Source organism: Oratosquilla oratoria, chromosome 37 (genome assembly GCF_046742065.1).
Source record: "Oratosquilla oratoria isolate Oo_2021 chromosome 37, ASM4674206v1, whole genome shotgun sequence".
In the NCBI taxonomy this organism is placed as follows: Eukaryota; Metazoa; Arthropoda; class Malacostraca; order Stomatopoda; family Squillidae; genus Oratosquilla; species Oratosquilla oratoria.
Genome location: NC_134813.1, coordinates 33059204 through 33071708, shown reverse-complemented (window position 1 = coordinate 33071708; position 12505 = coordinate 33059204). Strand labels below are relative to the sequence as shown.

Genomic DNA, 12505 nt, shown 5'->3' with positions numbered 1-12505 from the left:
GCTGATAATATTTATAGTATTATATTCTATAATATCTATATTTTCATATGACATTTATAATGTTTATACTTTTAATATTTATTACTATCTTATATACTTTATCACTTAAGCCAACGGTTACTCTGAACTCTTTCTTCTCCCAAGTAAATAGCATTACATAAATACAGTCACTCTTCCCTTCTTGATTAACGTTGCGCATAGCTTCCACTCTCTGTTAGTACGCTGGTGACGTCTTCGATAAGGTGCTTGGCTCGCATACGCTAGTTGTGGGTTCGAATTCCGCACTTCTTTTCCGTTCCCCAGCAGTGACTGTTATCTGACCCAACAACCTGTAAAGCACATGATAGGAGAAATGCGACGGCATCGGCCGCAAACACTCAGCGCCTCCTGGCGTGGGGTCCTCACCACCCTTTGCAGTCTACGCTTATGTTCACTCATTTATTTATTTATTTATTTATTTATTTATTTATTTATTTATTTATTTATTTATTTATTTATTTATTTATTTATTTATTTATTTATTTATTTATTTATTTATTTATTTATTCATTTATTTATTTGTTTATTTATTTGTTTATTCAGCCAAATAATTCTTTGTATATGTGTCTTTTTACAGCCATGATCATATTGTGACAAAGTATAGGGGTGGAACAGTGGTCAAATGGAGATGCAGGGCGTTTGAAAATTTACCTCTTCATTTCACATGAACCTCATCCCTCACGCCATTTTGCACATTTCAATCCTCCCTCCCTTTTCCTTTCCCTCCCTTCCCTTATACATATCCCAGCTTTGTTTAGTAAATAACAAAAAAGTAAATAAAAAGATTATCGTTATAGCTACAGGTTATCTAATCATTTATTTTAAATAGATAGAATTTCTTGCAAATGCTACAATGTGTATACAACTTAGTAGTAAATGCATCATGGGATTTTATAACTTATATGACCTTACAAAGCTTATTATTTTTATCATGATCTTATGACCTTGTAAATTCGATGGTAGAGTTGGGGTAATAAAGAAATGATGTTTCAAGTTCGTTGTCTGTTAAAATAACAAAAGGAAATGTAGATCGACAGGGAAGGTTAGTTGGTGACCAACCAAAACATCTGTGGTGAATCCGTGAGGAGATCTCAAATCTGCAGAAGAAAACGGAATAATGTACGGTGATGTCATGTTGATAAATATTTGGATGTTGTTACAAGCATGACTTTTTTCAGTGACCGAGTAGGTAAAACACACACATTCACACACACACACACACGGATAAGAAAAATAATAGAAAATGGACAAAGAGTACCTGGTTGTACAGGATGAAAGATCGAGAAGAGGTCACAATTAGAAGTTGAAAAAGTAAGATTGCTTAAAAGATGTAAGAAAGTATAACTTTCCACAAAGGTTTGTGGATGTGTGGAACGTGTTGTATGAAAATGTAACCTAGGCTAACAATACAGATAAGGCAAAATTTGACAAGCGTAGGCAATCAGACGGAACTCTATGGGTACAACTCCAACCTCGAATACTTAACCAGGTGAACCTCACACTCACATTTACTCTCTCTCTCTCTCTCTCTCTCTCTCTCTCTCTCTCTCTCTCTCTCTCTCTCTCTCTCTTTCTCTCTCTCTCATACATACACATCCCCAGCAAAGTCTTTCCCATCATTACCTTCCATGAGTTAAAGAATTTTCTATCGATGTCTCTTTTCTTGAAGTATCTCTCGCCATCACGGCCCGTGAGCCAAGGAAGCCTTCCCTTCGCAAACTGATCACAGAGACCAAAGAGTTTGTTCTCAAGGGTCGGGGAAGCCATCACCGATAATACCCCGGACCACAGTCTCATCTGAGGCAGGAAGAGAGCAAAGGAATCGAGTTAGTGATGGTAGTGGTTTCCCACACCAGGAGTCCAGGAACTCCTGAGGGAGTAGAGCATGTCACAAGAGGGATCACAGTCCCGAAACTCGTGGGAGCTAATGGATGCGAGGCGATTAGTTTGGCGTCGAAGTGGTCTTCTCCAGAAGGTTAAACAATAGCGGTCCATAAATTATATAATGATGATAAAAAAAAAACAGCCTGAGAACCAGCGTTTTTTTTTTCTTAAGGATATTGTTCTAATGTTAGATGGTCTCCATTCGGCTTAGAATAAATCGGTGTTTTTGCTAAATAATAGAAATAATAATAAGCAGAATTTTTTTTAAAAAGTAGATCTATTAAACCTCTGGAAAAGAAAAATGATGACAATGATGACGATAATTGTGATGATATTGTATTACCATTATTATTATTATTATTATTATTATTATTATTATTATTATTATTATTGTTAATAATAATAATAATAATAATAATAATAATAATAATAATAATAATAATAATAATAATAATAATAATAATAATAATAATAATAATAATAATAATAATAATAATAATAATAATAATAATAATAATAATAATAATAATAATAACAACAATAATAATAATAAAAAGAGGAAAAATAAGAGAAAGAAAGAGATACAGAGAATAAGTAACTTGACATACCGATATGCCACTGTTGGATATGATCCACAGCGAGAATGCATGTCCCCATATTAGGGTATCGTGACCGTTAATCTGCGTAGGCTGCCTAGACGACATATCAACCTTCTTGCCATTGACAAAGACCTCCACTTGTTTCTGCAAAGAGAAATCTTAGAATGTAATCAAACAAGAACACAATTGGTTCACGATCGAAACCAGACGTCAATTAACTGACTTTGGTGTTTATTGTTCTAAAAATAAATAAGATTATTAATAAATAAATAAATAAGTAAATAAATCGGTAAAAAATTATAGTGAGATAATAAAAAATAATGAATAAATAGATAAATGAGTAAATAAATGAACAGATAAATAGATATGTAAACAAATGAATAAATGCGTAAATGAATAAATAAAAAAAACGAAAAATAAGTTGATAATCAAATAGATGAATAAATAAATAAACAAATGGATTGATAAATAGCCAAATAAATAAAAGGCAAATGAATAGATTTATAAATAAACAAAATAATATACCTTGTATATTAAAAAAAATCCTTGTCACAAAAAAAAAAAAAATACTGATAGAAATAAAACAATACTCGCCAAAATTATTCCTTTGATGAATTTTATTTCAACAACGGTTTCTGGGCTGCTTTTGAAGACGATGGATCCTGGTTTGCAGAAGAGGATGTGCCAACATGTCATCTGGATGTAGACGGCGCTTTCAGGATCAAGGCCCCCTCCGATCTGGGATAAACTGAAGTTGCCAGATTCACTCACGATGTACCTGTCACCTGAGTAGGTCTGTATATGGCGTCTTGGAATAAACACATTGCACTGACGGCCTAGAAATAAAAAGATAAATAAGAATAAATATATATATATATATATACATATATATATATATATATGTATACATATATATATGTATACATATATATATATATATATGTATATATATATACACACACACACAATATATATATACCTACGGTACGAATTTTTCATTCCCTGGGCAGAAAAGTACATCAAAGTTTAGCCTATATATTTTGAGTATGTAGTTATTTTGAGATTCTGTTCCAAGAAAATGAAGAAGAGGAAGAAGAGAATGATATATATATATATATATATATATATACACACATATATATATATACATATATATATTATATATATATAAAAATATATATATATATATGTATATATATATATGTGTGTCTGTGTGTGTGTGATGTAAGTGGAGTAGGAAACACAGGAGTCTTAGTCTTGAGTTTATTCCTGACTAGTTTCGCACGGAAGGTTTTTAAAATGTATGAAAAATCATACGTGCGAAACTAGTCAGGTCTATACTCAAGACTAAGAGGGGGTTTACACGGTCTAGCGGTTCGACAGACACGTAATTAAAGTGATGTGTGAACGGGGTATTTGGTTGTCGAACAACGTGTTCGACAACCAAATACCCTGTTCACACGTTCACACATCACTTTAAGCACGTGTCTGTTGAACCGCGTTCGACGAACCATTAGACCGTGTAAACCCCCTCTAAGACTCCTGTGTTTCCTACTCCACTTACGTCAACCTGTCAGAATGTCTCAACACACACACACACACACACACACACACACACACACACACACACACACACACACACACACACACACACACACACACACACACACACACACACACACACACTTTCAACGAACGGACGGCTTGACGAACGCTCTGAAGAAAAGTGCAGATTGAGGATACCAACGCAAAGAGAAGTGCCTTTTTGTATTTGCAGGGGGGGGGAATTGCTCGTGAGGTAGTGGGAAAGTAAGGAAAGAGGAGAGGGGGAGGGATTACTGGGGAAATGGAAGATAATGAGGATGTGGAGGACTTGGCCCAGGCAGACGGGCGGAAGATCAACATGAAACGACCACCGGATGACGAAATGGCAAATAAAAATGTAAAGATTAGAAGTATAGAGAGGAGAAATACAGTAGAAAGTGACGAGAATATGTTCCAGGGATTTAAAGAGGGTGGGGGGGACACAACCCCCCCCAGACTGATAAGACTAGAGGAGAGAGTTGATAAGGTGATCGAGGACTTGGAACGTAAGTTAGGTAATGTAGGCTCCATTCTACAAAGAATTGAAAGATTGGAACAACTAGAGAAGACTAACAGAAACTTAACTGAAGAAGTAGAGGACCTAAAAAGACAGTTAGGAAATGTAAAGGAGGAGAATGAGAAATTGAAGAAGAATAGTAATGAAAACAGTGAGAAAATAGCTACAGAAGCTAAAAATTGGAGAATAACTCAAGAAGGGAATAAGGTTTCATTCACTGACATAGTCAAACAGCAATTGAAAGAACATAATGAAGACTCAGTTATTAAAGTGATGAGACAGAAGGAGAATATAGTAAGAGAATTAGCTGACAAAAAGAAATGTATAATTATATTAGGAATGGAAGAGAAACATAACCCAGATAGAACCGCAAGAATCAAGGAGGAAAATGAAAGGGTAAGCAGTTTATTAAAATTAGTCCAGGAAGATGAACCAGAAATTATAAAGGAAATTGAGGAAAAATTCAGACTCGGAAAATATAGTACAGATAAGACCAGACCAATTAAGATTAAATTCAGGTCACAAACAACGGCAGAGAAAATTCTATCCAAGACAGGGAAACTAGCAACAAATGATCAATATAAAAAGGTATGGATAAAAAGAGAAATGAATAAGGAGGAAAGAGAGGCAGAAAAGCAGAAAAGAATTGAAGCTAAGGCAAAAAACGAGGAAAGAACGGAGTCAGAGAAAGAGAGATTCTATTGGAGAGTAGTGAACATGAAAATAAAGCAGTTCGACATACTAAAGAAAAACATAAGGGAAACAGAGAACACAATGGAAGTGGCAGAAAACTAAGAGTGTCTTACACAAATATAGATGGATTGATAACAGGATTGAATGAACTGAATGATTATTTGAAAGAAAAAGAACCGGACATAATGGGAATTGTAGAAACAAAATTAAAAGGCCCACTACCACCCAACAGTGTAGGACATGATACATACAATTATTGGATTAGAAACAGAGAGAAAAAACAAGGGGGTGGAGTTATGTTCCTGACAAAGAAGGATATAAACGTGAAAGGTGTCATATATGGAAAGAATACAGTAGAGATGATTATGATAGAAGTGGAAGACCGAGATAAGAAGAGCAGAAAATTTGTGATCAACTATGTGCCTCCGAAAACAGCCTCATGGGAGGAGAATGAACATAAAAGTATGTTAGAGGACACAAAGATAGCATTAACTAAAATAATGGAAGACGGAGGAAGAATAGTTATGATGGGCGACTTTAATTGCAAAGAAATCTGCTGGGAAGAAATGACAGTAAAGAGTGGTGATGACTCATGGGGAAATGCTCTACTTGAGATGATTACTGACCATTCAATGACACAATGGATACAAGAGAACACTAGGTATAGAAATGAAGAAGAACCATCGAGGCTAGACTTAATAATTACATCTGAACCTAGAATAGTGGACAAGATTGAATATAAAACACCAATAGGTAAAAGTGACCACATATTGATTGAACTGGAACTTAATGAAGAAAAATATATGAAAAGAAATGAACAATATAGAAAAGGAAGAATGATGTATGAAAAAACAAACTTTGATAAAATAAGAGAATTCTTCCAACAAGAAAACTGGGAAGAAATATACAAAGAAGAAACATCAGTGGAAGAGAAATGGAATATTTTGACAAAAATTTACAAAGAAGGAGTGGAAAAGTATGTCCCAAGACAAAAACAAGAAAAAGAATATGTAAAATGCTGGTACAACAAAAGTTGTAGGGAGTTAAAAGACAAAAGAGACAAAGCCTGGACCGGATGGAAAAAAGACAGAAGACCTGAAAAATGGAAAATATATACTGGTTATAGAAATGAATATGTACAAAAGTGCAGAGAGGAAAAAAGAAAATATGAAAAAGATGTTATAGAAAAGTGTAAAGATCAACCAAAACTATTCTACAGATTTGTAAACAATAAACTGAAAAACAAACAAGACTTGGAGAAATTAAGACAAGGGGGAGTTGAATACACTGAGGAAATGGAAATGGCAGAAATTATGAACAAACATTTTAAATCAGTGTTTACAAGGGAAAATATACAACCTGAAGAGATTGAGTGGAAGGAAAAAGTTCCCCCTATGGAAGAAATAGAAGTAACGAAGAATGAAATATTGACACACTTGGGTAATTTTGATGTCAGAAAATCGCATGGGCCAGATGAAATAGCAAACTGGATTCTGAAAGAATGTAGGAATGAACTGGCAGACAAAATACATAGCATAATAAGCAGTTCCTTAAAAGAAGGAAAAGTTCCAGAAGATTGGAAAAAAGCAAATATAGTACCTATATATAAAGGAGGAAATAAAGAAGAACCTACCAACTATAGACCAGTCTCTCTAACAAGTACAATAGCAAAAATATGTGAAAGAATTATCAAAAGTAGATGGGTAAAATACTTGGAAAAAAACAAAGTACTAAATCCAAGGCAATTTGGATTCAGACAAGGACGATCATGCGTCACCAATTTAATATGTTTCTATTCAAGGCTAATAGATATAATACAAGAAAGAGATGGATGGGCTGATTGTGCATTTCTAGACCTAAAAAAAGCTTTTGACAAAGTACCACATAAGAAGTTGCTTAAGAAATTAGAATATGAAGGAGGAATACAAGGTAAATTGCTAAATTGGATGGAAGACTTTTTGCAAGAAAGAAAAATGCGAGTAGTGATAAGAGATCAGCACTCAAAATGGAATGAAGTAATAAGCGGTGTCCCGCAGGGAACAGTTCTGGCCCCAATAATGTTTGCTATATATATTAATGATATGGATGAAGGAATTGAAAGCTATATGAGCTTCTTTGCAGATGATGCAAAATTACTGAAAAGAGTGAAAACTGAAGAAGATTGTGAATCACTACAGAGAGATCTAAATAAAGTACAAGAATGGAGTAGGAAGTGGGAGATGGAGTTCAATACAAAAAAGTGTAGTATAATGGAATTTGGAAAAAGCAAAAACAGAATAACAGGATCATATAATTTGGGAGAAGAAGGAATAAAAAGAGTAGAAAATGAGAGGGACCTGGGAGTCATTGTTATGAATAATATGTCACCTGAGAAACATATAAATAAGATTTTTGGAGAAACTTATAATTTAATAAGAACAATCAAAGTGGCATTTACATACCTGGATGAAGAAATGGTGAGGAAAATCCTAGTCACCCTGATAAGACCAAGATTGGAATATGCAGCAACGATATGGTCACCAAGTACAAAAAAATGTATAAAAAAACTTGAAAGAATACAAAGAGCAATTACTAAACTGGCACCAACACTCTCAAAACTATCATATGAAGAGAGACTACAAAAACTTAAACTACAGACACTAGAGCAAAGAAGAGAGAGAGGAGATTTGATAGCTATTTACAGAATCATGAAAGGCATAGAAATTACTGATAGAGAGAATCTGATAAAATGGGATGACAGAAATACAAGAGGACACGGAAAGAAAATAAAAAAAGACAACTATAGAAGAGATTTGAAAAAGAACAGCTTTCCTCACAGAGCAATAGACAGTTGGAACAAGTTAGATGAGAAAGTGGTGTGTGCAAAAACAATACATGAATTTAAAAATAGTTTAGATAAAATGAGATATGAAGACGGGACCTTACGAGCATAGCTCCCCTTCCCGTAAAATACAACTAGGTAAATACACACACACACATACACCGACTCGGTGACATAGTTGGTAGAGCGCTGAACTGGGAAGCAGAAATGCTCCCAGCACCAGTTTGAATCCTGCCCAGGGCCGAAATTATTTCGGTATCGCTGTGCCTCGGGTCGTTACTCTGACTCTCGTGGGCGGGGAGTTGTGTGTGTGTGTGTGTGTGCAAGGTCATAGCATTACCCATAGATCGGACCTACGAGCTCTGAGCTCTCTTCCAGGAGGGAAATATCTGTCGATCACGAGTCCAACACGTGATCCAAAGACCAAGTGAATACACACACACACACACACACACACACACACACACACACACACACACACACACACACACACACACACACATACATATATATATATATATATATATAAATATAAAAAAATATATATATATATATATATATATATATATATATATGATGTAAGCGGAATAGGAAACAGGAGTCTTAGTCTTGAGTTTATTCCTGACTAGTTTCGCAGGTATGCTTTTGAAAAAGCATACCTGCGAAACTAGTCAGGAATAAACTCAAGACTAAGACTCCTGTGTTTCCTATTCCGCTTACATCAACCTGTCAGAATGTCTCAACAATATATATATATATATATGTATATAATATATGTATATATATGTATATGTATATAATATATGTATATATATGTATATGTATATACCTATATATACATATATATATATATATATATATATTATATATATATACATATATATATCCGTAATAAGAACCACAGAAATAACGAAATAGTAGGCCACAAAAATAATTTCACACACAACGATGGAACCACCGACATCATAATGAAATATACTCACAGCTTCTGTCAATTGTTTGACGAGGTGCACTCTGCCAAGACCTGCCAGAACACTTCAGTGTCACACAGAATCCAGTTAACCACTCTCCTTCCTCGTAAGTCTTTCCATTAAACTGACATCCTTAAAATAAATAAGATAAATAAATAAATAAAAGAAATAAATAAATCCGAAGAATCGAATGTAGAATTCTAGAGACGAATGGGTTTTAATTTTCGAACTTTTTCTAGTGCCTGTACATCTTTCGAATATAACATTTTCTCACCCGACCCTATTAATAAATTTCATAGATCATGGATACAAAACTAAATGAGAAAATATACTCATTCAATTATAAAATCAAAAGTTCTCGTGCCTCAGATTAAGAACCACTGTTATATACACTAGGTTCCATAACGATAAGAACACAAAAATGGAGGAGAATACAAGAGACTATAAGGCCTACACTAGGCAGTTCTATGTCCCTTACTATCTATGATTCCTGTTTATAAAATTATCTAATCTTCTCTTAAAGGCTACCCCCCGTGTAAGGGGGAAAAAGCCTTTGGTATATGTATGTTCTCTAAAAACAACCATTTATTTCGTTAACTAGTACTAGTAAACCAGTTCCTGCCTATTCCTTTCTTAAGCCTAAATTTCTCCAATCTAAATCCATTACCACGAGTCCTGTCCTGACGTCTTAATATGATGACCTTGCTTGCATCACCATTAGTAAAAACATGCTTTGCGATCTTACCATGGTCTGAAGCTGAAGCAGAAGTGGTTGTGGCTGAAGTAGATGTGGACTTTGTGGTTGTAGATGGCGTGGTAATGGTAGATGTTTTGGTAGTAGCAAGTACTGTAGTTGTAGTGGACGTTGTAGAAGAGGTGGTGGATGTAGTGGAAGTAGATGATGTAGTAGAGGTGGATTCTGTGGTTGTGGTAGACACTGCAGTAGAGGTGGATGTTGTGGAAGAGGTAGTTAATGCAATGAAGGTGGATGACGTAGTAGAGGGAGATGATGTGGTAGACACTGTAGAGGTGGGTGGTGAGGTAGTGGTAGACGATATAGTAGAAGTGGATGCTGTAGAAAAAGTAGATGATGTAGCGGTGGATTGTGTAGTAGTGGTGGGTTCTCTGGTAGTGGTATATGGTGGAGTAGAGGTGGTAGGTGAGGTAGAACTAGACGGTGTGGTAGTGGTAGACATTGCAGTAGATAAGTATGTTGTGGAAGTAGATGTTGTAGTGGAGGTGGATGCTGAAATGAGAGTTGGTGTTGAAGCAGCAGTAGTAGGTGTAGACACAACAGTAGAGGTAGAAGTAGTCACCGTGGTAGAAACTGTTGTTTTTGGGATATTTGGTTTTGGGCCACCAGCAAAAGGGATTCCAAAGAAAGGATTGGTTGGATGAACAGTGGAAGTAACAGACGAAGTTGAAGCTGTTATGAAGGCTGAAGTTGTGAATGAGGAAGTGGATACTGAAGTGGAGGTGAAGGATGAAGCTGAGGTGGATGGTAAGTTAGAAGAACTTGCTAAGTTAGCGTTTACCGCTGAGGTGAGGTTAGAGGTAATAGTGGAGGAAGACGGTGTGGTGGAAGAAGTAGACATTGTGTAGGTGGAGTTGGTGGATGCAAAGGTGGATGTTGTGAGAGACGTGGACTTAGAAGAAGACTCATTGGTAGGAGGAGTAGCTGCAAAGGTGGAAGGTAATGTAGAGGTGGATGTTGTAGTACAGATGCATTCCGTAGTAGAAGTAGACATTGTCGAGGTGGAAGTAGATGCAGAAGTGGAAGTAATAGAGATGGATCCAGTAGTGGAAGAGGGTGTGGTGTTAGTGGTGTATGTCATAGTGGAAGTGGGAATTGAGGTGGAACTAGATACTTTGAAGGAGGCAGACCAAGTTGGGAAAGCACTGAGTTCATTTGGGGAGATGGAGGAAGAGAAAAAAGAAGATTGGGAGGCAGATGAACTTGTTAAGGTGTATGGAATGTCCATATCTGCAGAGGAGGTAGAGTGCGATAAAGTTGAGGAATATGTTTTGTTAGAAATGGATGTTGAAGCAGAAGTGATTGATGTCCCGGGGGTTGATGTCGTTATGGTAGAGTCGATTGTTGTACTGATACTGAAAGATGTCGAAGCTGTGGTTGTTGTAGAGGAGACCAATGCTGTGGTAGAAGGCGATCCTGTGGTGGATTTGTTTATTGTGGAAGTAGAAGTGGTTTCTGGGGTGGAAGTAACTGTCAAGGTGGCATCAGAAGTGGAAGTTGCCAGGGAAGCTGAAGCAGCTGAGGTTGGGTCACAGTTCTCCTTGCCACACACTGGGCAGGCGACATGAACAGCTGAAAAAAATTACATCTGTGTTTGGTGAGAGTCTAATATTTACCTAATTGTAAACCTAGCTGTCGGATCCCATTATGGAAGAGTTGTGCCTTGGTACATTTATTTTGACACGAGCAACGGGGAAGGAGTCAGGGATGACCCCTCACCTCTGAAGGGGTGATATTGAATGGGCGATTACATGGGATTTTATTGGTTTACGCTGTGAGTGTGTGTGTGTGCTACCTCTCTTATAAGAGCGAAATAACTTTTTATATATGCAATATATCACATTACAATGTACAGGGAAAATATTCTTGTAGGTCCCTGTCTCTTTGTCTCTATGGATTAAAATAAACCTTAAATTAATCTATGTATTTTTATTTGTTTTTGGTTAGTGAATTTTTGTTTGTGTTGATATCCATCTGTCATAGTGCATTTTTTTCATTTTCCTTCCATGATCTTCGGTCGCTCTCTCTTCCCAAACTATTGTTTTTCTTGCAGAAGCTGACTCACCTCTGACGACGCAACAGAAGCCTCGACTGGCATTGCAGCTATCCGTTCTGAAGTCCAAATGGAGGACGGCAGACTTCGAAGTCCAGCGGAAGTCACACAGTTGACCGCACAATCTGTGAGGCGTCACCACTGAGCATTAACTATTCTTTAACCCATTCACGGAGGAGAGGAGCCCTCTGTTATTACCAATGACGAGGACCTGCAACTCCTGCAAGATGGACCTCGGAGAGGATCATCTCCCTGAACCCATCTTCGAAACTCATCAACTCCCTCACCACCATCTAGAGGTGGAGTCCCAAGTGGCTGAGATTTGGTCCCCGGACTTGGCTCAAGATCTCCTTGTATGAACTTAAAAGTACCTCCCCCCCTTTTCCCATAAGGAGTGTTGACTATCGATAACTGTTCCTCTTTCTACTGATAACATAAAAACTGTCACACACAAGAGAAAGAGGAGATCTACTGACTATTTATAGAATCATGAAAGGAATGGAAATCCTAGATAGAGATGATTTATTAAAGTGGGACAACAGAAAAACAAGAGGACATGAAAAGAAACTCAAAAAGGATAATTATAGAAG

At 36.4% G+C, this 12505-nt stretch overlaps 1 protein-coding gene across 1 annotated transcript; it reads right to left on the bottom strand.

Annotated features, from left to right (window-relative positions):
• Positions 1–2713: 2713 nt before the first annotated feature.
• On the bottom strand, positions 2714–11082 carry LOC143019421 (uncharacterized). The gene is made up of 4 exons (XM_076175058.1): positions 9854–11082; positions 9121–9240; positions 3093–3358; positions 2714–2761 (listed from the first exon to the last, which is right to left on the bottom strand). Exons 1-4 carry the CDS (start codon positions 10941–10943, stop codon positions 2714–2716), a joined length of 1524 nt encoding a protein of 507 aa, XP_076031173.1. The 5' UTR covers positions 10944–11082.
• Positions 11083–12505: the final 1423 nt, after the last annotated feature.

What these genes read in the sequence shown, in the direction of transcription:
- LOC143019421 (XM_076175058.1), bottom strand. Translation starts at nt 10,943, where the DNA reads ATGACATACACCACTAACACCACACCCTCTTCCACTACTGGATCCATC. An exon ending in TGCTTCAGCTTCAGACCATG is followed by an intron (nt 9,241 to 9,853) that starts GTAAGATCGCAA and finishes ATTTATTTTAAG; the next exon opens with GATGTCAGTTTAATGGAAAG. An exon ending in TCAAACAATTGACAGAAGCT is followed by an intron (nt 3,359 to 9,120) that starts GTGAGTATATTT and finishes TTTTATTTCTAG; the next exon opens with GCCGTCAGTGCAATGTGTTT.